The 27,227-nt window shown below is 45.6% G+C and overlaps 1 protein-coding gene across 4 annotated transcripts in view; it reads left to right on the top strand.

Moving 5' to 3' along the window:
* Window positions 1-8,729: 8,729 nt before the first annotated feature.
* Window positions 8,730-27,227, top strand: part of runx2b (RUNX family transcription factor 2b) — a 38,517-nt gene continuing 20,019 nt past the window's right edge. For 2 of the 4 annotated variants that reach the window (XM_041958094.1, XM_041958091.1), the window contains exons 1-3: window positions 8,730-8,826; window positions 9,043-9,166; window positions 26,717-26,979. In XM_041958094.1, the coding sequence (XP_041814028.1) occupies window positions 9,109-9,166; window positions 26,717-26,979 (321 nt within the window). In that variant the 5' untranslated portion in view covers window positions 8,730-8,826; window positions 9,043-9,108. Of the gene's footprint in view, window positions 8,831-9,042; window positions 9,167-25,476; window positions 25,639-26,716; window positions 26,980-27,227 lie in introns of those variants that run through there. The other 2 variants (XM_041958092.1, XM_041958093.1) reach the window with 2 other exon arrangements.

Raw genomic sequence — 27,227 nt, 5'->3', positions numbered from 1 at the left:
CTATGATCTGCTTCGTCTCTAGAATTCTAGCTCAATAAGGCTCCCCACGTGGCCAACCGTCTACTCAGTGTCTCGAGCCTCTCTAGTGTTCGTCCAATCCACCGCGTCCTGATCCATTGTCTCCTGGGCCGGTGAGTCCCGAAGCTGACCTCTGTGGGGAGTCTTCCAGGCACCACATGTTGGTTTTGTGTCCATGTGAACTCTACTTGCTTGAGCAGTTGGGCCTGTGGCACCGAGTCTGAAGGACACAGCAAAACAAGGATTTAACTACAACCAGATGCAGCACTGTCCTCCCAGATCATCCGTTATGCTTTGTGCTAGATCTTCCTCAGATAGTCGCGCTGCCCGTGGAGGGGGATGCCTGTTTGTTTGCTCGCGAGGGACAATCAAAGTGTCGCAACGCATTCGCAAATACGTTTTAATTCAGGCTGCCAGCTAATGCCGCGGCACAGACTGAACATCTGGCTTCGCATTTCTGCAAATGTTATATCCATTTGTGATCTCAGAATTATTCATGAATGCTAATTAATGGATAATCCTACAACTGACACAGTGCAACAACAAACAGATAATTCTTTTTGAACTGCGCTAAATCTTTGTCATAACATCGTGCAATCTGAGCCGACCGATTTCTGCTTTATAATGATATCATTGTTACAGCTTACCTCTGCTCACCCCTGCTGCTAGACGTTGAGTAAGCACGTAGCAGCCTGCTGGTTATACTATTAGCAATACAGATGAGAGATGTCTGCATGTCTGTAAAGTCAACCTGTAATTATCATGGCTGTATATCCCCGGGCGAGAGACTAAGTCAGATTTATAGATTTATTCTGTCTTCAAATTAGCATCATGCCTCAGATTCCAGCATTTCATCTTGCAGGCACTGGAATGTTTTGAGAGTAAAAAAAGGAGTCATTGTAATTCACAAATACACATCCCAAAACCACCATCTGTAAAATGATGTTGGAGAGGCAACAATGCAGTGTGTGAGCGTGCTGTTCAAAGGAGACCTCGTCTCAGCGCGGCTGTGCTTTCAGATTTCCACACAGTTCTGGGCTGTTTGGACAAAAACGGGCACCAGAGTATCTAATTCTGTTCGTTATTATAAGACTTTTGCTGATTTAGGATCCGTGTATGATTTTTCCTGCCGCATTTAAACGTGCTTCTGCCACAAGGCCCAGTTCAGTACATACATCATTCCATCTTTCTTCATATACCAAATATAGTCCTGCGTGTGATGTGTTTGTTCATTCGTATCTTTAGTTAGAAGACAAGCGCTTGTGAATGTTCTGTTTTAGAGTTTAGTTACGGGACTGGACAGCCAAGCATATGACACGAATTCACTTTGATGGATAATTGTTTTATTTCAGAATGTCATGAGGACAGTCTGTTATTAAACCCCGGATGCACTGTAATACACAAAATATTCAAGTGGAGCGCAGACAAAAATATTCCATTCAGTAATTTAACATTTTGTACTTTTCTTTGTAACAGTACATAGTTTAAATTTGGCTGGACGATATTGAGCACCAAAAACAATTACTGTGCAAAGAGAATCATGAGAAGAAGGAACCGAGTGGTAGAATGTACTTTTACTGGACTTTACTTCTGTTGAACCTCATTGTAGGAGCAAACATTTACATCTATCAGACAGATATTACTTGTTAGTTTGCAGACTAAGATTTTACATGCAAAACATATGATCAGCTTATGAAATATTAGGAGTTTAAGTATCCAACAGTATATGCAGCAAGTTAAATTAACCTCTCCTCAACCAGCTACAGCTGTGAAGTACTACTTACACATTGATGCATCAGTTTTTAGAATCCAATTTTATAATATAAAATAATACACCGCTTTTGTCTTTTACTTTGCTGGCATTTCGGTTCAGGCAATGGAGCATTTTGCATACGTACCTGTAAAGACATTACAGCTTTTATTGAATATTTCACAAAGCTGATGAAATTTATTTCCGGTTTTAAACTCAGGTTTTCTCCTGTGTCGCCTTTTTCTATGTGCACCCATGGAACACCTACCGAGTTTTCTTGCTTTCACTTTAAAACGACTCCCTGAAGCACAGTCAGCCTCCACGTTTTTTTTTTTTTTTTTTTTACAAGCATATTTAATCTGCGTGCATGTTTTAACGGGGCATACAGGAATGCAGCTTCTTTTTAAGAATGTGTTTACAAGTGCTCCCTTGCCCAGCTATACTATAATATATGCATTCCTACGCGTCAATACGCTGCTGGATTAGTCAAATTCCAGCATACAGTATAATGTGATATGTGCTCTTTGTTTGAAGTTAAGTGTTTTTTTTCCAGGAGGAGTAAATACATTCCTCGGCTGTCTTGTCCCAGATTGATCTCTGCTGACTCAGAAGGAAGATTGCATACCTACCAAACATCTAGACAATGCCCCGGGGTTTCTTCTGTGCACGTACAGCATGTGCTGATGGCTTTGTGTTGAGGATTTTTACACCTCAGCCCAGTCCCTGGGGTGGCGGCACAGACTCTTATGTGCCTCTGTGTCTGCAGACTGGACGTTAATCTTAAAAGAGGTTCAGGTGATAAACATCAGCTTGTAAATCTTTATACCAAACAGCTTTATTGTTCTGCCATTTAGTGTTAATAGATATAAATGTCAGATGGAATATAGTCTAGAATGCTAGACACTGTGGTAACTTCCTGCTTTATGCAGTGTAAATCTGGGTTGACTTGGAGTATTCCCATCTGATTTGAGTTTGATAATCAGGCAGCACTAAGATATAAAGCCATAAAAACTGGGGTGCATTTGTGTGAGCACTTTTAAATGATTATCCTGAGACAATACAGCCAGTGAACTCTGGGAGCTGGCCTGCATGCCTGCGCTCCGGGCTGTATTATGACTGGTTCAAGTCAGCGTCCTGCTCGTACATCTTTCTAAAATTATACACCACAATGAAGAAAAGCGGCCACTTCTAAACAATGTCAAAAATTCAGATTTAGATCCCCTCTTTTTTTTATCTTGTTATTGTGTTACACAGGGACTGAAAGACGAGTCACAGCATTATGAAATCATGTGAGGAGGGCAATTATCCATCACAAAAGCCCCACAGAAAAAAAATAATAATAACCCACCGGCTGGAGAAGACAACAGAGCCTTTTGTTTGCCCTATTGTCAGTGACACAGTGCCGAACTCCTCCTCATAAAGGCTTGTTTCTCCAGCGAGCTGTCTGCCTTTATCAGGCATACTTTGTTCTCGACAGCAAGTAAACTGAGTTTCTGAGACACATAATGGGCAGCTTATGTATAAGCTCATTCAGGTTGCGATCGGCTGTCGTGACCCCCGCACTTGAGTCACGGCCAGCGCAGAGTTAACGTATTCCTCCTCACACTCCCTGCGTGCATGACACACAGCCATTTCTGTCATTGACATTTGCCTAGAGTGACGGCATCATGTGACCGGGGGCGTCATGTGACCTTGTAGTGGAGTTGTATCATCGGCGCGATGTAATTATAATGCTGACTTAGCAGTTCAGCCGCTTGAACTCTGTCGACCTCGGCCCAGCGGCTATTGTAAAATCTCTCAGCTGTTGACAACTGACCACACAATGACAGGGTTTACAGCGGCCGCAACTATACTGTACCAGCCTCGCCGGACACGGGCTGCATGGAGAACCGGAGCAGTCCTCAGTCATGGTCAGCTAGTCTCTGTTATGAAGAAGCTGCTGGAAGTCCTGGACCTGTCCTCACCTTTAACACAGCATGGCATATATAAACCAGACAGCGGGGCTTGTGGAAGACCAGTATGCATTTCACGCAGAGAAGTACCATAAAGTCTCACAGAGGTGGAGACATAGCGGGAGAGTGGTTTGCACGCCAAGTAAGAAAGATATATATAAGTCCACCTCCATCTACTTAGCACACAAATTAAACCAACTTGTCAGTGAACATTTAGAAATCATCGCTTGGGTCTCAGCGGGCCTCGCTGTTTGAACTGCAGTGTAGGTAGGCACTGTTTATCCTGGACCGGGCCCTTGATTAAAATGAGGAATGGAGGAAGAAAAAAAAAAGAGAAAAGAAATAGCTCAGTCTCTCAGTGGTCAGCCACAGCCTCCTCATCGCAGACTCAACGAATGATCCGACTTTACCCCTCTTTTTTTTTTTTTTTTTTTTGCGATTTTATACAATCACAACTCCGAGAGCTATTTTTAATGTGTGTTTAGGTTGTGCGCGCGCCATTCGATATTAAACATTTCCCCTTATTACTTAAAGGCCGGCTTTATTTTCCCTCAAAGCTGTGACTCCAAAAACAGCTGTCCAGACACCACAAGAAAGGGCCTTAAGTCACTGGAAGATGTAGATACCGCCGCTGGACTCCAAAAGAAAAATATCTACTTTTCATTAAGATTATACCATACCGTACCTTACCAAACAATTCACACAGAACATCAACATCCTCTTGGCGACGCGGCGGCGTAGATTAGGTTTCTGCCCTTCCATGAGTTTTGGACCGCGTTGAAGTGAATCCCTCCGTGACTCTTGCTTCATTCTATGGCCGCAGGTCACCGTCCCGCCTCAGCAGCGCTGGAAGGAGATATTTACGTTCACACCAGCGGCGCAGCGGCCAACAGAAGCTGATTGCAAGTGGTGTTTGTTTCCAATGAAAGCACGTTAATTCGGGCTCGGCCGCAGTGTAAACTACCTTGGCGTTTTACAGATGTCGCCTGTTAAAGTGAATCACTGTACCTGCCTGTTTGCCTGGCCCGGCCTGTTCTGATGCCTCGCCAGAGAGAGTACACAACACGAGCCAAAAGGGCTATTAATAAGCCCTTCCTTTTCTAATACCGTAATACCTCCACGTGTGTAATGTCTGCTCTGGGCTAATTATGTCATGTCATTTTTAGCTTTCGCAGAGAGACGAATGCAGACAGCCCCACAGCCTCGGTCTGAGTTAATTTTAACTCATCTTAGGTATCATTATCCTCCAATATTTTTCCAGAAATACTTTTATGAAAACAGTCCGCTGCGAAGTTCATGCGCTGTGACAAAGAGAGGAAGCAGTCTGCCATAACAGCAGCGCCGCCGTACACACTCACACACACACACACTGTGTTAATAGCATGTGTAATTTTACGCATGTTCCAACACATGATACCTCTATTATGTTTCTGTGAGAGCTTGTGATAACAAAGTGAGTCCATTTGAAGGTGTGTGGTCCTGAGTGGTAGGAGAGAGAAAGTGTCTGGCAGGGTGGGCCATCGACCACAGTCCTCAGGGCAGACCTTGGCCAGAGCTCAGAGTACGGCCGGGCCCTTCGGCTCCGCACACACACAAGTACAGCAAGTGTAGTATACGGCCACCAGTGGAGAAGCAGGAATGAATGAAATATTATATTCCACATCATATTCCAGCCTTTAACATTATTACCTTCACATTAAAGGCATTTTTTTGACAGCAAGGAGCACATATATTACAAAATTGTCTGTGCAGCAGAATGAAGGCCCTTCCAAGCTGGCACTGCCTCCCTCAAGTGAAGTTTTTTTTTCGTGAGCTGTTGTATACGCACACACACACACAGTGTGATCTGATATGTTAAATCCATTAAAACGCACCGTTGAACATGAACTCCAGATAGCTGGCTCCCCTAACAATATAATTGCTCGAATCCTTCCAATCAGGATGGAAAAAGATCAATAAATACCTTTTTAAGTGAGCTGTTTATTTGCCAAATGTCCCACTCCTGACAACAGAATCTGTAATTTGCACGTTTTCTGGATTAGATCTGGGGTGAGTTGAGTTAAATCTTTCGACTTGCTTACAGACAAGAGGAGGGGTTGTGGTTGAAGCTTCAGCGATGGAAAACAGTTTGTTGTGGTCTCCTGAAGGTGGGTGAACCGCTGACCTGACCCAGCGTTGGCCAAGTGAAAAACAATATTTGGCCAACTTTAACTAAACTTTGTTACTGTATCTGGGGAAAACATCGCCCATTCGTTGTAGTTTTGAATCTTTGCAGCTGTAACAGAATTCACGCAGAGATATCTGAGACTCCAACATCATCGCCGTTCACATTTTCATCATCAAGGTTGTTTATCACATGCCCTGCCACCCAAGGAGTTGTGTTTCCTGCCATATGAGTTGGGTTTGACATTTATGCTTTATTTTTCATTCAATATTTTAGATTCAATCACGATGTGCAAATTATATTCCCATCAAACTGTGTGTAATTTACTGTGGCTCAGTGGAACTCGCGGCGGTGCTGCACTCGGCCCTAAAGTTTAATGCTTCTGACAGCCAGGCATCCGCTCGCAATAACCTTAAAAATGTTTATACATGACCTTAAATGTTAGTTTTGAGAGACTTAAGTATCAAGTACCAAACTAAACTACAGCACGTCTCTGCTGTTGCACTGGTGATCCAAAACATATAGTCTAACAATTATTAAGGGAGACTAGGGCTGCGCAGTTTTGAGTATATTTAGCGTCGAGGTAAGCTGCACGGGTGACATGATCGATTCAATCTGCGAATGGAAACAGGCGCTGTGTGCGTCCTGTGTGCTCGCAGCGTCTGAATAGCCCTTCCCTAAGGATTCTGTAACATGCGCTGCAACTCAAGAGGCATTTTCTTGTTTTAGACAGCAAATATTTACAAAGCACCCAGCCAAGGAAAATGTTACACTGCACAAAAATAAGGTAGGTGGCAGAGACTTGTGGAAATGCTGTTGTGCCGTGGAGGGTTGTTTGTATTTCATGTTTGACATTTTTATTCACTGTTTTTTCCCCAACTCTATATTAAGGTCATTAAGATTTGAAATAAATAAGGGTTTAGACTCCTCTGCCAAATAATGACAACATGTTCAGTTTTAGCATTTAGGCAGATACAGTCGCACTTCTTATTGGTTTGTCGGGACTTAATTGCTCCAACAAATGTTTTTATTATGAATATTTTTAGCTCAAGTCTCAAATATGCCATATTTTTTTCTGTCAATGTGTAAACATGAGATGAGATCTACATTACTGATTGTATGTGTCATCTCATTATCTCAGAGAAATACTTTTAAAAACCCAGCAGCAACATGAATAATCCACAAAAAAAGCAGCTTTCATTGGGAAAGATAGAAAGTAGTTCCACTGACAGATGTGCGCAGTGAGGTCTGTGTATTATCCATAGAAACAGGGACATTTTTTTCATGAAACTCACGGCACATGAAAGCAGAACTACCTGCGTGGCTGGATGCAAGCAAATGGAAGAAAATAAGTTTTGTAATGAAGGACGGGCCGCCCCTTTGAATTTCCAGGCGGTTATTAAACAGCATTGATAGATTTATGCAAATGACTGATTAAAAGGGAGTTTCCACTGGCAATAACAAAGCGCAAGAAAACAGCCCGAGGCACCGTTTCTCCTCTTACCGCTTAGTCACACTTGCCCACCGGCCAGTGACAAGGCGGCTGTGATAGCTGAACACTTTTGAACCTGACCGAACTCCCAGCTTCATTCCGCGCATTCCTCTTCCTCTGCGCTAACAGCCCGGGCCGTGTTTTTGATCTGTTGAAACAAACACCTCTGATCGCCGATCAAAGACGAGCTGTGACACTGCTCGGGGACGCGTCAGGGTGTGTTGCATGTGCGTGGGTGTGTGTGTGTGTGTGCGAGTGATGAATCACCTTTGATTGTCATGTGCTGCCTGCCCTACGCTGCATGTTGGCAGGTCATTCTTGCTGCTTGTGTTGCGTGTGTGTGTGTGTTGGAGAGGCTGTGAGAATGCATCTCTTTCACAGAGAAGACAGGTGGCCATGATTTACGGCCTCTTACAGGAATCGCCCCCGTCTGACGCTTCTGTGACAGCCAATCAAAGCTCAGTACAGGCCTGCACACACACACACACACTTACAACACAATAACATGATGACTGTCTGTGACACAGCAGCCGAAAGTGTGTAAAACTGCAAGAGAAAGCTTGAAGAAAGGACGAATTCAGGCTGCAAAAGTGACACTGAAGCAGCCTTTCAGACGCACTCCTCTGTAAATAAGCAGTTTCACACCACCTCCGCTTTCACACACACTCACCCAGCCTCTCTGTCTCTCTCTCTTTCTCCATTCTTTCTGCTGCACATGCATACACAGACAAACACACACACCCAGTCTCACACCGCCAGCCAGCCAGCCAGCCAGCCTTTCGCTCCTCACTCACACCCTCAAATCTTACCAAGCTCAGCTCTCCCTGCTCAGAGGCAGACGGGAGCAGCACAGCAGCCTGTTAAAGGAGTTGAGGAAAGGAGCAGCAGAGTCAGAGAGGGAGAGACACAGAGCGAGCGAGGGAGGGGGATGAAAGAGTGAACGGGAGAGCAGAGCAGGGAGAGCGCTGTTCCCCATATGCTGAGGAGGCATGGGCGGTTGAACAAGCTGCCCCCACTGAAGCCTCCTGACTCATGGGAGCGTCAGACCCCGATCCCCCAGAGAGCCTGGAAACGCTGCCGAACCACGCGTAAGAGAGAAGGAGGGGAGCCAGGGAGGAGAGAGAAAAAAGTTCCGGGGAGAGGAGAGGAGAGGAGAGGAGAGGAGAGGAGAGGGAAGAAAGCCACAACGGTAGGCTGTCCCACTCGACTGCTGTGCCGTGATGACGTCAGAGGGCATGTGACCCAGGCTCTCCAGTGACGGCACATGGAGGGCAGGAAAGAGACGAGTTTTAAAGCTGGTGCCTTTTGGGTTGTGTGAGGGCTCTGCTCGCCTCCCAAACAACCACAGAACCACAGACGTGCGGCTCGGGTTTGGTGTTTGAGGGCGACCTGGAGTGTAAATGGTTAATCGTCGCGGGCCAGCACCAGTCACAAGGACGGCGCTAAGCGAGTAAGTACGTTCCAACCACACTCGCCAAGCAAGCAAGTCCGACACCATCTGATCTATCCGCAAAGGCGATATTTGCCTCTGCAATTTTTTTTTTCTCTATAAAACCAGACCTGGTTGTTACTTGTGGTCATCCAAATAGTTGATACGTAGAAGCATGTCTTGTGGATGGCTTTTCCATTTTTTTTCTTCATGACACGCTGCGTGCTCTTGGTTTAGGACGTGTCAAGGGTCACGGAAACCACAGAGGAACAAAAGTGGGGCTTGCTGCAACCAGAGGCAGCTATGGCATCTAACAGCCTTTTCAGCACAGTGACACCATGTCAACAAAACTTCTTCTGGGGTAAGTACTGCTTGGCCGGTTGCTGTTGTGTCTGGAGTTGGGTTAGGGGCTCCGGGTCACGGGGAGGACTCGGGGTCAGGTGTTGAGGTTTGGATAGAGGAATTAAGTGAGTTTGGGGGAAAGGGGGAAAGTTCCCTGAATCCGACTGAAGGATTTGGGTCCGGATGAGTGGAGGGGATCAGCAGAGGTCATCGAGGACCCTGCGATCAAGGTCCAAGCTTTTGCGGTGGAAGAAAGACCCAACTATCATCAAGGCTTTTTGTGGTGCGCAAATACAAAAAAAAAAACCCTCTCTGCATTTAGAGATTCCAGTATTTACTCTACGTGATGTTTATAAATATTTCTGAAAGAGGGAGATGACATGTTTGTGCAACATACCCTCAGATTTACAAAGCGATGCCATTGCGGAACCAAAAACAAAAGCACGGGTGATATTTTTGACAAACGTAAACAGACGCTGCACAAGAGAGTTTACAGTTGAGCATTGAAACAAGATGTGGGGATTACTGGGTTGTGTGTGTTGGGTGCGCACTGTTGTGCGCAGGGGAAGAACTATTGATTAGTTTGCCAAGAAAGGTCTGTAATCGCTTCCTGAAATTGTTTGGTCGTGCTGCTGTCATTAATTAATCAGTGTAGATTTCTGCAGCCTCCGGGGAGCATTTAATCGACACACATAAATCCACTATGAACAAGAAGCTGATCCATGTCGACTTCCTTGATATGAATTTGGAAATTTAAATGCTAGAATAATTCATTTGAGCTGAAAGCAATCAATTTATTCTTGCTTAGTGCTTCTCTGCAAATTGATAAAAAGATCAAATCTGATTTTTTTGTTATAATAAACTCCTGATTGGTGCTTTTGTCCCTTAAAATCTTTATATTTTCAAAGAAATGCACAGCTAGTGTTCAATTTATTCTTCATGTTGATTATATATCCAGCATCCTGCTTGGATGCCAAAGTGGATCTATCGGAAATAAGACCACAAAAGTTCAAGACCTGTGAACAGTAGCTGCGTCAACTTTATGATTTGCAATGACCTGTGAAGGCCAGCTTGTGTGCTCCAGTTTGCGGCCTCTGTTTTGGGTTTGCTGTATTCTATTATGACAGCTTCTTTACACAATCTAATTTAATCAACAAAATAAATGATGTTTTAGGCTTACCAGATGAATTTTCAAATTTAAACAAACATTTTCATTCCTGTGCGACACAAGAAATAGACAGGCGCAGTTTAATACCCCACTCCCCCACCACACCACCGCCCCCAACCCCTCCCCTCCATCTCCCCGCTCCGGTCCATAGCCTCCACTTCTCTGTCCAAATCAAATGTTTAAAAGATGTTTTTAAGAAGTCGGCCCGTGGTCAGACACAGCTGTTCTGGGCTCCTGCTCCGCACAGAAGCAGGGTGACTCCTAATGCGCTCTGAAAGCCGGGAGAGAGCGAACGCTCTTCCACCAATCACCACCACCTATTACCACGTTAACCCCTGACCTCGTGGCGTGTCTCTGGGGTCGGAGCGCGGGAGAACGAGGGGAGAGGAGCAGCGCCGCAGGAAATTGAAAGCATGCTGCGGCTGAGGCAGAGAGGAGCAGATGTGCGCAGATGTTCAGGTGGAGAGACCCACAGGAAAGATGATCAGGGATCGATCCTCGGATAGTGAGAGCTGTTGGTCGATGCTGAGCCGCGGCTCATTGATGTCCCCCCTGTTTATGAACATCTGGGCAGTAAATCTGTCAGTACAACCACAAAAAGTCCCCTTGACAGCAGAATGTGATTTTGCAGGACCACCAGCGCTCTCTGTTGTGTTTGTGATATAAAATAAATAGAGGTAGGGCACTGTGCTGTATCACACCTGACAAAAACTAGGACTGACATCCTCAACATTTCTGTTTAGCTCAGACAAAAAGAGAATCTGAGTTTGAGTAAAAATGAGTTTGATCTTCGTTAAACTGGGTGAAATTTGCTATATAATTTATTCCATAGATTTTAGATTTTAACGCCTATATTTATTTCTGTTAATCTTGACTTTGAGGTATAAGGATGAGTTGTCCTCTCCTCACAAAAACATGACATGACTCACGACATGACCGATTTTCTATATTTTCTTCACATTCTCCTGCTCCCACGTCTGTCCGGGATCGTTTCGCCCGGCGTCAGCCAGTTTGCTGGGAACACAACTTACAAAATGTTGTTTTGTTAGTTGGAAACCCACATTACTCCATCCCGTCTGTCGATTTGTATTTAAGGACATTTTTAATTTAGGACTGAGCGTAAAATTCCCAGCGATAAATTGAGCTGACTTGAGGGAGTGGGCAAGTGTTCCAAATTGAGAAAAGGGGGCTCATTAAAATTTGTCTTGGCATTTACATCAAGCAATTTTCATTTAATTGCCTCAAATACATTTTTTATAAGTGCTCAGACTGGCAGATGAGATGGGGAGGGCAGAATAATCTTCAACATGTGTGGCACCCACTCAACCACCATGCCTCTCTGGGGAACATTTAAATGCCTATTTTCTCTATTACAAACTTAATTACATATAGACAATTAAGTCATGGGAGCAATTATCGTTCAGTAAAGTTGTGCAGTCACAGTACAGAAAAAAAAAAAAAACTGCTTACACAGACGGACCCAAATCAACACGATCAAAAGGAAAGCGGGGCGATGTGGGTAAATATCTGAAGACTCCGGGCGGAAAACTTTCCCCAAAGAAAATCTCAGATAATTTGCAGGGAAACCGTATATGTATTTGAGAAAGGCAGCTTCTGTTGCATAAGTGTTGCCTTAGATCTAACCACAGGCCTGCTTCTTGGAGACATCTTAAAAGTGAGCCAGACATCCTCCCCTCCTCCCCCCAGCCAGGGAGAGACGTGAAGCCCACTCATCAATAGGTAATTTGAAAAAGCCAGAGGGAAAAATCTGAGCGCTTCACTGGCTGCTACTGTGCAGAGAAGACTCTTCCCTTAACTCCAGGCTCAAAGGAACTCTATTTAGCGATGCTTAATTGTACCTCTGAGGCAAACATGTTATTTAATCCCAGCAGGGTCATATTGATGGAGTAAAATGGCACTGTGTGTGTTTGCACTCGGTGCCAGCTATTAGGACTTATTAGTGCTGGAGGTTCACATTAGTCTTCATAATTCCTGAGGGTAATCAGGGAGGTGCAGAATGTTGACGTGATCAGTGTTTAATCAAAGATAGATTAATTGGTCTGCATTTTCACTCATATGGACCAACGGTGAATGGTGGGTTGATTATGGCTCTAAATAGACTGTAGGCAGTTATTAAGGTCTAAATGAGAGCGCCATGGGAGCGCCGTAACCTGTGATTTGAATGGCCTGAAATACGTCTTTCCCACTGTGGATGTGAGAGTGTGTTTTTCTTTTAATTTGTGAAGGTGTTTGCGCAGAGCGTGTTCAGTCTGTCTGAAACAGTGACGGAAAAACGTGCAGATTCAACCAGTGGATCAATGAGAGGAAGCAGCAGGACTGTGGCTCGCCTGCCGCACTTTGTTGCCCCGTCCAGAACAACTCTGAACTGCAGAGGCAATATCTGCTCCTCCTCCTTCAAAATGAAGCAGCGAGGAGTTATTGAAATGTGGCAGAGAAGGACGGCGGAGTGAGATTACAGTCGCTCCTGTAACACGGAGACTGCATCAACAAACGGAGGGTTCAGTGTAAATGCTCACAAGGCGCTGTGTATTATCCCGCCTTTTATCCTCATATACAGTAGCTGGGGGGCTAATTACACTATTGTGATAAAGCAACCTGCCAACTGACTGTGCTTACTGCGAGTTTCTGCCTATTTAAAGTGTTGATGATAGACTCAAAAACAATCAAAGAGGCCAGGAATCTGTTAAACGCTATGAGTGCTAACATCTCTCTCTCATAAGTCAATGCAAATGTTTAACGTCTATGCAGTGTTTGCTCTGCATGCGTGCCAAATTGGTGTGTGTTTTTTGGATATCTCTCACGCCACAGTATGCATAGCTATGATTTTTGAATGCGCCATAATTACCAGGTAGCTTAATGCCATTGCGTTAGCCAGCGAAGCTTTTAATGCAGCGCTGTGCTATTTTCACACTTAACAAGATCCTGCAGCCCTTCATCCATTTCAATTGCATCATGCTGGGTGAATTACCGTTATCCGATATAAGCCCTCAGAGAGGAAGTAACTACCTAACACTTTGAAAATTGGTCTATCTTGGAACCGGTTCCCCCTAATGAAACAGAACACCAGTATTATAACCCAGATTCATATACCTCTTTTACTCTGCTCTCTCTGTTTCATCTCCTCTCTCCTCTTTCCTCCATTCATGCTTCACTTCTGTTATTTAAGTCCGAGGATGGCTTTAAGCAGAGCTGATACAGCAAACCGCAGGAAACCTGAACAGCATTGTCTTGAGTTCCCTCTCGCGTCCCTGCGAAAACGGCTTCGCTTCCACGCTCCGTGTTTCTGTAGGGGGAAATATGGAGTGTCGAGCCTCCTGGATGTTTGGGTTCAGCCTGTAACGATGTGCGTGAGAGCGTGGCCACAGCACCTACACAAGGCCTTACCTGTTCTACCCCCACAGCGGAGAAAAGGGCAGGTTTTTCCCCTTGTTGGTTTAATCTGAAAGGAATGTGGTATCCCCTCTGACTCAGGCCAAACTCCCAAATATATAAACCTACTTACCAGCAGGTCATGAAAAGAGCAGCACGGGTTGGACGTGTTGGCCATATTTTTTAAGCAATCCTGGTTATTTATGTGAGGTAACACGTACTGTAAATCGCCAGAGTGTAAATGTAAAAGGGTAGGGTGTTGCTCAGTTTTCAAGAAGAGAAGGCGAAACAAGATGAGTAAAGGAGCCTCAAAGAGCTACGCCGAGCTGTGACTCTGATCTGTGATCAGTAGCTTGGCAGCAGGTCAGTGAAGCTGTCTGAGGGGATAAGTACACCTTGTTACAACGTGCCTCCAGACGTTGGTATCAGCGCTCACTTTCTCACAAGTCATAATCATCTGTCACTCAGCGCACATTAAAAAAAACAGCACTTGTGGTAAAATTTTGTATTTTTAAATGGGAGTTTGGTGTGTTTGTAGATACTGCTGTGCAAGAACTGTAAAGAGTGTATAGATGTACAGTATTGGCTCTGTGTGTGTGTGTGTGTGTGTGTGTGCGCGCACTCTTAAGGTGTCTGTGACAGGAAGATCTGTCTGCTTGATTAATGCTCTCACTCAAACTGGCACCTGGAACCAATCCCTCCTCCTGCCGCCCCCGTCCCATGTGCACCGTGTGTGTGTGTGTGTGTGTGTGTGTGTGCATTCCACACACAGTGCCTTCAGAGGGGCTGAGGGGTGGGTGTTGAGCAGGAGGCGCAGATGGGACCGGGGGTCTCGGAGCGGAAGAGAAGAAAGGTGTGTGCAGTCGAGGGAACAATAGGTGGACGTGCAGCGGAGGGTGTGGGGTGTCATTAATAACACACAGGCCCCATCTCCTAATTTGCTCAAATTACCTGCCCGCACCGTTGGCCCCCTGCCTGCGCCGAGGTGTGAACACAACAGATCAAATACACCTGAAAATCAAAGTGCCCACCCACTCGGCTACGCCCACACCAGCCTTTTATGGTGGTCTGAAGGGCCTGTGAGCGTGGAAGAGGGGGGTCCCCTGTTTATTCCTTCATGTGAGAGTGAGAGATAAAATGTGAGAAAATTAGAGAGTGAGACAGAAGCATCAGGAGGAAGAAAAAGAGTAAGTGAGACGGAGGCGATACAAAGGGAAGGATCGGTTTGCGCTCGTGGGCTATCCAGTAAGAGCAACACAAGACTGACTCTTTCAAACCACCTCCCATATGGCTCCGCGGGGGTGGCCATTTACCATCATCTGCCCTCCTCCTCTCCCTTCTTCCCTTTCCTTCCTCCGTCTCCTTCTCCTTATGTCCTCCCTCCATCCTTCCCCTCCCACCCACGCTTTCAGGAAAAGGGTGATGACAAATGTGACGGGGCGGCGATGCTTTGGCCACCGCAATAATCAGAACAGAGCCACCAGCACCGCACCACCTGTGGCACACACACACACACACACACACACAGACACACACACACACAAACGTATTCGAATGTGTGCACAGACACTGAAATTAAATATGCCCCAGAGACACAAAAGGGGCCAGGAGAGCTTGCGTAGGTGTGTGTAGTGGGATGCTTGTCTTTGAACTTTGAATAGTGTGTGTAGCTGATATTGACAAGTCTCTGGGGAGAAGAGGGAAGCTAGAAATGGTAGCTCTCATTTGTAAAGTGGTCTCCAGAGAGAGAGAGAGAGAGAGAAAGAAAGAAAGATGAAAAAAGAAAAGGGGGAAACAAGCATGGAGGTAATTTGGATTAAGAACAAAATAAAAAGAGGTTTCTTGGAAACACCCGTATTTAGCATTTAGAAGGAGAATAAAAACACTTCTCCTGGACAGAGAGTTCATGACACTCTGTAGTTTGGTTGTAAGCAGATATTAGGACATTTTAAGTGTTAATGTATTTGTGTACAATTATAACTCCTCCTATGAAGCATCCACAACTGTTAACAGTTCACGAATGATGACAACATAGCTGTAATTATATTTAATGATATGCGATTACAGTGCATTATAAAGCATTTATCAACTGTTTATCGCTCACACACGGGTTCAAAACTGCTAACAAATAGGACCTGTTGAGCTTTAAGGTTCATTTTTTTTACCTCGGAAATAACAGTTTGACAAAAGAAAAAATTTAATTCAAGGTTTAGTTGGCAGATGTGGCTTTCACCCACTCTCCATGGCCTTCATCAGAGGCGTGAGTTTGGACTGTTGTCAGAAAGAAAGGCTCACAGAAGCAGAGTGAGCGAATAATACAGAATAAATAATTACTTCATTAATGAAGACAGAATAGGTATTTTACTGATAAATAAAACAAAGATAAGTCATGAATATAATTGTGTTATATTGTTTTTAATGCTTAAAAAGTGGAGTTATTGAGTACAGATACATTAAATTCACTTAAATGTTATTTTAACCACTTGCAGTGTGTTAGTGTTAATATGCTGCTTATAAATGTTAAACAAGGGTTAAAATAAAGTGCTGCAAATATTCAAAAGTCTGTGTGACTCTTGCTGTGAGAAAAAACAGAAAAGTTTCGAACGTTTTCTGCTCGTACAGCAATGTTACAAAACTGCAAAATCCCCCGCGTTACGTTTCAGGTCGTTTCAAAGCGCCTTCCTCCGACTGAGGCGGGCATCTTCTGAGGACTTGTAGCTGCTGTGTTTTATGTCGATCCCCGAGCTGCTCCAGTTTACACATATTCAATCCAATCATACCGCGCCGACAAGCAGCGGCGTCTGATCAAAGCCTGCATACATCCACACTGTCTGATCCTCACCGAGCAGGCTTTCAGTCTGGAGCTGAACGCTGTCACTCACCCAGACAGCTGCCCTCTTACAGTCGTCTGTAGTTCATTTTGTTGTCGCAGTTAAAAGTTTTCCGTCAACTGTTGCGCTGCTCATTCTGCTTTCTGTCTTTCCCCAAAGGAAATAGGTCTCTCTCTCTCTCTCCCTCTCTCTTCTCTCTTTCTCTTTTTTGGACGGAGACCAATAGCAGGCCTTTTCCACTTCACTTCTCCTGATGCTGAATGAGCAAAGGAGGATCCCAGAGGAGCAGGAATATTTTATTAGAGTGATATTTTGAAAGCTCCTCTCCTCCTCTGTCTTTCTTCCTCTCTCGTGATGGAATTTTAGGATGCTGCAACAATTCTGTGTGTGTCTGTGTGTGTGTGTGTGTGTGTGTGTGTGTGTGTGTGTGAAAGAAAACAGCTCACGCAGAGCAAAGACAATTCAAAGTTTCAGCTAAATGACAGGCTGGGAGCTCCGGTCGTTTGAATCGCATTGTTTTCTTTTTATTCCTGCTTGGGAGGAGGACTGGTGAAAAACAAAAAGCCCAATTGGGACAGAAAGCGAGCAGTTCAGTCTCGGGAGAATTACCCTCGGCACAAACAAAAATAGCAGCCATTTTTTGCTGACAAACACTTTTTAATGTGAGGGTGTTTTTTGTGAAGTTGGGCCCTTTTTGTTTTCTTATTTATGACAAAGCTACCATTTCAGGAAAGAGAGGCTGGCGTGTGTGTATCGTAGCCTTGATTTACTGTCGCTTAAAGGTGTATGATGGAAAAATAAGGGAATGAGGGATGTCAGAGTTCTTTAGTTTGATTGGAAGCACTGGTTTCTTAAAAAAGAATTACATTAGAAAATATGTTAATTTAAGGAAGCTTATAGGCCAAATGGTCTTCACAGTACCAGCAGACAATTTTATCTTTGCCTATTCTACAAAATGTCACTTTCACATGAATACTGCATTACACACATGATTACACCTACACACACACACACACACACACACGCACACTCAGCCAGACAGATACACACGCCCTTTTCCTGCAGGACCCTGCAGATGCAGCAGAAACAGTAGAGTTGGTCTCTCTGGTAAACAAACAGTGAGAGGCTGCTGGGAGTCTTCACAGGGCCTCCAAATTATAGCCCGGTTAACCAAAGTCTCAGAGCCAGCCCCTTTACTGCTACACACACACACACACACACACACACACACACACACACACGCACACACACACACACACACACACTGTATATACACACCCACATCACATGCATATGCGCACATAAGCACATGGCCTGTGCACATTAAAGGCACTATAGAGGCACACTTTAAAAGCACATATACAATCAGGTTCTAATGGGACCTTGTCTGCGCTACAGTTGAGCCAAGGGTAAAAAGATTTTATAGACATAAGAGAGACTGGGAGGGAAGCAGACCCTAAGGGCCCATCATAAATATTACCCAATCATCAGGCTCACAGTGTGAGGCAATTACTGATGAAAAAGAATCTCTTGCAATGTAAACACGGGTTTAATGTTTACAGCTTTTAACCCTGTGTACCTGTATTGTAACTTTTCTTTACTGGTAGAAGCTGCTGTGCTGAGCCTGACAGAGGCTTCAGAGAGCGATGTGATACGGCTCTGTGGTTTGTAAAGTGTCAAATACTTACCCGTTTTGCAGGAAAGTTGCACTAGTTTGGTGGGAGTACTCTGTTCAACAACGGCTCAGTTAGAGGGGGCTGGATTGTTTAGAGCTTCTTTAATTGTCTGTAAATGAGTTCTGCAACTACTGGGGACAGTTTTCAGTCCCTGGAGGACACGAGAACATATCAGAGTGATCTATGACGCCGTAAAATCCAGTTGAAACATTTAAGATGATCAGTTCTCGCGAAATTATTCGCCGTAAATCTCGAGCTTCCAGAGTGACAGCATATTCCGAGCGGACAATTTAATTGTCAGCCTGAGACCACATCCCAACAACCCCGTTGCCAGAGAGGGATTTTTATATGTGCGTGACGTTCAAATTCTCAGCTTTGCTATAATGCAACACCACAGAATAGATTGTGTTTGAAGGACAGCATTTCACAACGTGATAGATGTTCCCCGTGGGACCCAGCAGCCGATGAGTCTCCCTGCTCGGAACTCGATTTAGGCGCTATAAAGCTGGCGTCATCCGAGTCTCAGCTAGGAGCAGCGCAGACACGACATGAAAAGGCCCTGTCCTGGAATAACCGGCAAGTTCTGAGCGTGTGTGGAAAATACAGGGTCATGGGTCACACAATCAGACAATAGTCATTTATCTTCTGTGAAATCATGTTTTCCCCCAACTTTCATGATGTTTTCTCTCATTGAACTTTCCAAAGATGAATGGAATTGATTTTGTCCGAAGTACATCTCCGGCTGGAAGCTCTGAAAGTGAACTCCATCCACCCTTCCTTTTCTCCCCCTCCACACCCCCACCTTGCTGTGAGTCATTTCTGACCAGTAGCCTAATAGGCTCAGTGTAATTACAGGCTAAGGTTTTCGGCAAAGGCCCGTCTCTAAGTGTGCTGCATCAGCGGTGACACTCTCAACTTAATTTGTTAACTCATTCAGCACACAGAGCGAAAGATGCTGCAGCGGAGGCCTCTCGGAGCGCTCGCGATCCGCGGCTTCCCGGGGCCGCTTCGACGTCTAAATGGTTTGGAATCCGGTCTAGTGTGGAATCGGGCTCCAGGTTGCAGAGTTCAGGCTCAGTGTTTTGGAGCGGCTCCGAGCTGGACCGCGATCAGGAAAAGATCAGGAAAAAGAAAAGGAGAGCGAGGTCCAAACCCTCGGAAGTTGAGTGCCGTTGCTCGATGCACGCCCAGTGCTGTGGCCGCATGCGGTTCCTGCCCTGCGCTGTGTTTTCATTTCCTGTTTATCTGATTGGCTGTTGTCTCTGCGCTGGACATACTGACTGACAGTTTTGACTTTGATTACCCCCCAGCAATGAAGGTGCATAAGCCGTGCCAGGACTTCATCCTAAGGTTTCGGATATTACTGTCAGTAAAATTCATGATACCCAGTCTGTGAAGATGGCCAAGCAAAACAAATACTATATTTAATACATTGAAATGCTCCAAGACAAAAAATGTATATGGTACATTTCAGAGCGTGGGTTGACAGCGTCTCTGTTTATGTCTGTGCTCAATTGAGCATCCATAACAGACCCCCCCCACCCCCCCCCCCCCCCCCCCTCCTCCTCCTCCATCTGGCCCTCCTCTATGGCTCCTTACATCGATTTGGACCCAGTGCACCTGGACATTCCTCCACCCTGCCTCCATGCATATACATACATACATCCTTACCTCCTGCCTCCTTCCTTTCCCTCCCCGTCCTGTCTTACCTTCCTCCTGTCTCAAAACAGGAGCAGTGGAAACGGGCGAGTGATAGCCGATAGCCCCCCGGCGAGTGCTAGTCTGGGCCGCTGCCTGTTTGCCTCTCGCCGTGTAGTCACTCTATCTATCTTGCCTGTGCCTACCTCACATAAATCATCCTCAATCCTACTACACGGACCCGGAGAACAGAGAGAAATCTCCCCCTATAAATCTGGTATTAGTTTTACCTCGCATAATGAACACAAGGCTAAACGGCCCTGGATACATGAGAACAGCATGTCTTGCAGATGTACTATAAATATTTTGATACTAGCCGGCTAGTTTGCAGAGGGGAAGTAGACCAGTGAAATACACAGAGGAAGGGAAAAGTGTAAAGTGGAATGTTGGCCTAGCCCGAGTGTCTGTATTGTCTTTAGCACCTACAGAAGGTCTCGGTCCAAGAAAAACGCTCTTTACGGGGTTCCTGTTCCCAGCCGTGGTCCGGTACCACTCCTGGATACGCTGCGTTTCCTCCAAGCCAATCCTTCAAACTGGTCTCCGAGGAGGGGGGCTCACTGTTTGATTAATAGCACGATCAGACCTGATTGAGTGATAGATGGTTTGAAGGGAAAACCAGCACGCCTCAGGGACGCTCCGGGGCCGAGTCTGGGAAAGGCAGCTCGAGGGAGGCTTTGATTGGTGGAACGGCTGAATTAAAGTGAAGCACTAATAATAGCATAGCTAATGACACAAAAGGCTGCGCAGTGTGGGGCAGCCAAATATGCCTGATGACTGTAAAGATATTTTGTTGCAGCTATGTAAAGACAAACTCCAAAACACACACACACATTCACATACTAAAGTGGAAAAACTGAATTGCCATGTTTCTGGCCTCAGCCCCGGGCACTGTCACCCTACCCCATCAAAGAGCCACACACCCACACACACAGAAAACCTACAAATACACTCTTGCACATGCACAGCTCTTGGGCTGTGACAGCAGGTGGTGTGTGACACGTCAACATCTGAAGGCTCGCTGGCAGACAGAGAAAGAGTTCTCAGCTCCGTGTGCCCCAGTCGCTCAGATCTATCATTGGGACTCTTTAATGGCAGCCTTCGTCACATATTACCGCTTTATTTTCTCCTCTCCATCTCCAGCCCACAGAAGTTCCTTTTTTGTTCCTATTTTTAAGTACAAGTGATCTCAATTAGGGACCTCCATGAAGGCGGTAGGCGGCAGACAGTCAGAGCAATAAGAGCAGAGAGGAAATTGTCTTTATACCCCCCCTCCCTCCCTCCTGCCACAAGCAGTGAGCAGCCGCCCCCTCCATGTCTCCATCTCTTTCCATGCTGCTCTCTGCCAGTTCAAGAACAGAGTGAAATATCAGGCGAACTCTCTCTGCATCTCACTTTTCTCCCTGAGAAATAAATACGTTAAACTCCATAGGCGCAACCCCTCCAGCCACCTCGAGGTCTAATACGAAACTTGGATCGCAGGGCTTGAAAATGGTTTGCACGTGAACATGCACACACACAGACACGCACGCACACACCGCAGAACGTGCCGTCCCCGTCCTAACAGTTCACTGTGATGTCACGGGCTCGGTGACAAACAGTCATTAAGGGCTTAGCAGTGATCTGGGATCAGTGCGTGGATGTGAGTCGCTGAGGTTGTGTCGATGAGGTCACGAGGAGTAAAGTTTCTGCCCGTCATCATCCTCCTCTGCTGGTTTGCCGGTTCGCTAATTGACTGCCCCGTTGGCTGTCCACCAGCCCAAGTTTGACTAACTGAGCGGCTGGCTAGTCCTGCGCCCGCTGTTCTGCTCTCCTGGTCGGTTTGGTTGATTGGCTAGTGGACTGGATCCTTTGCCGTCCGGCCTGGTGGGCTGATTGGTTAGCTGGCAGGCCGGTTGGCTGGTGGCCCGCCAAACATGGAAACATCCCGTTAGAGCTGAAAAAGCCTGGGCCTGGTCACAGCCCTCCTCTAGAAAGCTATAATTAAGTGTCTTGAAAAATGCACCACTGTGAAATGTAGCCTTAATCCTGAGTCTTAAGTGGCTGTACTTTTCCTCTTGAATGATGAGAGTATGTGTGCTTGTGAAAAAGAGAAGGAGAGAGTGTCGCTCTCTTGTGTTATTATTATTTTTCTTTATGAATGACTCAACTGTAAAGCAAATGTCAAGCATAAAAAGTACATAAACCCATACAGCCGGGCGTATCCTGCTTAAACCGATGACAATGTGAACTTTTCATCATCAGCTCTGTTTGTCCTATCGTCTTTCCCGATGAGGTGCTGCAGTAATAGCAAGGCTGCATGGGCCTCCGAGTGTGTGTTTGTTTGTGTCAAACAGCAAGAGAGATGGAAAGAGGCTGACACAGGCGCAGCCATAAAAGGACGAGGGAAGAGAGAGATCCTACATGGTTAGCGTGCTGTCAACATTATAGACAGCGTGTGCGTGCGCGCGCATATTAGCGGTTCACACAGCCTTTGTCATTCCAAGTGGGAATGAGAACAGAAACTTATTATACGCTTGATATCTCGACAGGAAAATTAGTCAGAGAGTGTCAGCTGAGTTTGATTTTTATTGAGAACAAATAATTGAAACTGAGCAGCAGAAATACAGTATTACCATAAATCATAAAACGCACATCCTGCTCAATGTGGTATACTGTGGTTCTTCACTGTTAGTGACTTCTCCTACTGTGCAATGACTCCAAGCCAGTGTAACACAGTAGATGAATAATACCAGAGCCGAGAGAGACGATCCAGCTGTGCACCAGGCGAGCAGCAGCCGCACTGAACGAGCAGCTTTATGCTCGATTCATTACTGCATGATATTAAGTCTGTTAAATACTGAGCGGGATGGGTCAGATGTCCAAAAAGCTCGCCGCCGCGTCAACGTTCACGTTTAATCAGGAGTTGATTTTTTGGCTGGGTTTAATCCAGGACACCAAGGCGGGGAAGTGGTATTTTTTTGATTGAACAGCCTATTCTGGCACATTAACGCCTTCTCTGGTGTCTCCCCCACATCTCCGGGACTTCAAAAGACGGATTTTAAACTCAGAGGTCGCCCTACCTCTGACTGACAGAACGCCAGACAGCAGGCCTTACTGTATGACTGCGAGCCGTATCCTGGAGGGAGCTGGAAGACAGATGCTGGACGCACGGCGGAGAGGCAAAGCGGAGTCAGATGGGACAAACACTCTTTGATGAGCCGAGCTTGTCAGGGTTTAAGTCACGACTGCGAGGGGTGGGGGGTGAGGGGGGTCTGGCGTTTGAGGGCTGGGATCCAGCTCTTCCTGCCTCTGATGGGACAATAACAGAGTGCAGAAAATCCAAATTCGAGGCTGATTAGTTGGCCTAAAAATGTGAGCGTAAGTTGATTGTCAGGATAAAATTGGGATTTGAAATTTATATAATGCACTCATTGATGTGTCTTTTATGAATAAACCAAACAAACAAAAAAAAACGTTCCAAATTAAATTCCAGTTCAAACACACATGCATTAAAAATAATTAGGCTGATTAAACTGATGGCATGAAATTGACTCAAGGGCTGTTATTATTTCATCCCGAACATTTCCTAAATTAAATTCCACTACAACATTAAGGATGTTTTCCACATTACCCCAAATGTATTCAGCGGTGAAAAAGTGATATTATCGGAGCTGAAACTTAACTCTGTCGGAATAACTGGCTCCACGGTTCCTGCAAGGCCATGTTTATCACTATTACAGATTTAATTACTACTATTCACATTTATCCATCCATGAATTGTTAGTTGATCTTTGAGAATGTTGGACAATGTGAACCATATTTCTGGTGTTTGGGGCACACGGAGGGGAAGTGTAACTCAATCACTCTTTTTTTTTTCTCCTCCTCCCCGTCCACATGACGAGGTGCCAGATGCGTGTCAGTGCTTTCAGACTTTATATATATCCCTCCCACATCCTCACACACATGCACGCACACACACACACATGCTAACAGACATGCATGCGTGTGCACCCTCACATACATGCATACTTATGAAACACAAGAAGTCAAGTTATTTTAAGTTACTTTCAGTACTCAGGCTTTACTGTTTTTTTTTCTCAGCACAGAAGTCCTATTGTAAAATGTATAAGACTATATACAACTTTACAGCATGAAAACAAGCTGCAGAAGCCGTGACAGGACCCAAATAGCCTGACAGCTGTGCCTCCCAGTAGTCCCATTTATTTTGAAACAGGCCCCGAGTATCAAAGGCCTTTGTCTTAAAGACTCTCTGCAATAAAAGTCTGTTTGGGAGCGACGGAAAAGGACCACAGAGTGGTAATACACATGCTGCTGTGTGATGTGGCACTCAAAAAAGACTCATTGGGAGACTGATGGGTAATCAGGGCAGAGGGTGGGGTGGGCTGATGAGAGCCGGCTGAGATACGGAGTCTCACAGAGGGTGGATGATGCCCTCTGCAGTAGACACAGGAGGGGCAGGCGACGCAGGCCTACTCACTGACTGCCTTCAGAGCAGCATCCACACTGAAATATCAGGCTTTTCAGCATGAAAATAAAGGCTTTAAATTATTTTTCTTTTTTTATTTCAACTGATTTTTTTGCCCACAGTCACAAGTTGTAATTATGGAAAGATGATATGAATGCTTTTTAAAAATAAGACTTCATCAAAATATGTGCTTTTTTTGTTTTTGTGTTTTTCTTCTTGCCTTGTTTTGGTTTGATTTGCACATTAAATATTTTTGCATCATTCAGTTTGCTGTGGTGGAAGAAGTATTCAGATTATTTATTGAAGCATAAGTAGTAATACCGCTCCAAAATACTCCTGCGTTGAAAATAACATGATACAAAGCACACAAGTATTAGCAAAATGAAGTTAAAGTATCACAAGTACTTATACTGCAGACAAATGGCCCATGTGAGTGCTGCTATTATATATTATGTTATTGGAGTATTATGGATGCGTTCATGTGTAAGAAGCACATTCAGCTGGTGGAGGAGGAGCTACCTTTATATAGTATAATTTATAGCAATGCATCATATTGTAGAAAGTCACTTGTTTTGAATTTTAAACCTTTATCTGCGCAGTAAAGCTGTCAAATAAATGTAGTGGAGCAAAAAGTACTATATCTTCTTCTCAAATGTAGTGAAGTACAAGCATAAGATTAAATGGAAATACTCAACTACAGTCCTTGAGTAAATGTACTTAATTACCTTCCACCACTTTCATTTTGAGATGTCCGCCTGAATGATCATTTGTGCGTAATTGCGCACTGTCGAACTGATCCAGAGGCTCGTCTTTTGGCGCTGTTGTGTTTAATTTACATGTAATGGAACTGTGGCTATATGGTCCTTTTGCAAGCTGTATGAGGGGAAATTAGATTCGACTTGAATGACTTTCTGAAAAAGCCTTCGGGTCTCAAGAAAAGGTGGATGGCCGTAAATTAAAGCGCGTGCAAAGTAGACTACCTGTACACCTGCGCAACAGCTCTCCCCTGCGACCGAGTGAAATTCTACTCCTGCGCCTCTACCTGACTCGCCGCTCTCCGGTGACTCACTCGCTCCTACCTTACGGAGTGTGAACCCGCTTCTCACCCGGGCTCGGCTCTGCGAACGCTCTTCTGAGCCGCGTATTGTCGGGACATAGCGGTAACACAACACGGACTGACTGTCTGACGCGTGCTACCGACTGGAAATGACCGTCCCCGGAGTTAGGAGCGCGCGGACGGTCCAGGGAAGAGGTAACATGTCGGTACGTACAGCTCTGGCTCAGCAGCCTGCGTGAAACTCTGAAACCGCGAATAAGGACGGAGAGAGGCGTGAAACGCAGCCCCATGTGGGTTTCATCTCGGTCGACATTACACGGAGACCTGTCCGGTCGTCCATATAGGCGTGATAGATTATGGCAGAGGGAATGGATCTGACTCCAGACACCACGTGTTGGAGTCGCATCAGCGCAATAATTGCTGGGCGCTCGAGCTATATAAACCACAAAAAGCCCGAGCACGGGAAACCCCGGCCTCCAAACACTAACCACATTTACGGCTACAAAAACGGGACTCTTTTTTCCGCCTCCTTCATCTCACCGGCGATGATTTTTTCCCCCAAACCTTTTTAACCCTATACACAAAAACCTGCGCCGCGGCCGAGAGACTTTGCGGGGAGATATGTACAAATCGCGGGCGTCGCTCGGTGATAAATAGCTCTTAAGTATTGTTAAAGCTTGCTCCTTTGACTTTGAAAACTTTTTGTGTGTGTACAGCCTGCGGGGTTTCTGAGAGCCTTTCAGTTTGGCACAAAGACTTCAATGACGCACCTGGAGCGGCGCTTTGACATTTCACCAAAGGAAGACAGACAAAAACTTTTTTTTTTGAGCATCTGGCTCGACTGTTCCATTTTAGATCTGCTTTTTTTGTAATTGTATAGGCTTCTACGCGCTCGGACATTTATTTGATGTTATTTATATCCGCATACGAGCAGCTACGCCTGCGTTATGGCGCATGGACGCTTCCCCCGAGAAGTTAGAAAAAAAGAGCTTGTCATTTAAAACATCATCAAGTTTTCAAGGGTTGTTTTTCTTGCCCGAGAAGTATATTTTATGTCGTTTGAAGGCGCCCACTAAAGTTTGTAGTGGAGAGGGTTTTGAAACGCGGTGTGCGCTCACAAAGTCCCATTTTCCATTGGCAGGCGCGCTGAGGTTCAGCGAGCAGCGCCGCGCACTCCCGAGTTTCTCCCAGAGTGCGAGAGAGAGAAAGACAGACAGAGAGGAGCTGGAGAGGCTTCGGTGCTCTTTTTGATAATCCACGCTGTTGTGATGCGAATTCCCGTAGATCCCAGCGCCAGTCGGAGGTTCAGTCCGCCGTCCAATAGCCTCCAGCCGGTCCCAGGGAAGATGAACGATGTGAGCTCCCCAGGCGGGCAGCCGGACGCAGCGGCGGCGGTGCCAAGACTGCGTCCCCACGAAAACCGCAGCATGGCCGAGATCATCGCCGACCACCCGGCCGAGCTGGTCCGGACCGACAGCCCCAACTTTCTGTGCTCGGTCCTGCCCTCCCACTGGCGGTGCAACAAGACGCTGCCCGTCGCCTTCAAGGTGAGTCCCGTCTCAGTGATGTGCTGCAGCAGTGATCGGGGGGTAAACCACAGCGTGAGTCGGTGCTCGCTGTAGCCTCCAAATTAAGCTAAAAATGTATTTGAGGAATGAGTGAGCGCGTGTATTTTCTTTAAAACACCAGCTCTTCACTTCGTTTTCTGCCGCTGGCAGTTTGCAGCTGTTTTCTGCTTATTCTCGCCCCTTGTGTCCCGGTTTGCTTTCACTCACCTGTGTTTGTTCCAGGCTCT

The sequence above is a fragment of the Chelmon rostratus genome, chromosome 18 (genome assembly GCF_017976325.1).
Source record: "Chelmon rostratus isolate fCheRos1 chromosome 18, fCheRos1.pri, whole genome shotgun sequence".
In the NCBI taxonomy this organism is placed as follows: domain Eukaryota; kingdom Metazoa; phylum Chordata; class Actinopteri; order Chaetodontiformes; family Chaetodontidae; genus Chelmon; species Chelmon rostratus.
The sequence above is the reverse complement of the archived record's forward strand: the minus strand, read 5'-3'. Positions and strand labels throughout refer to the sequence as shown.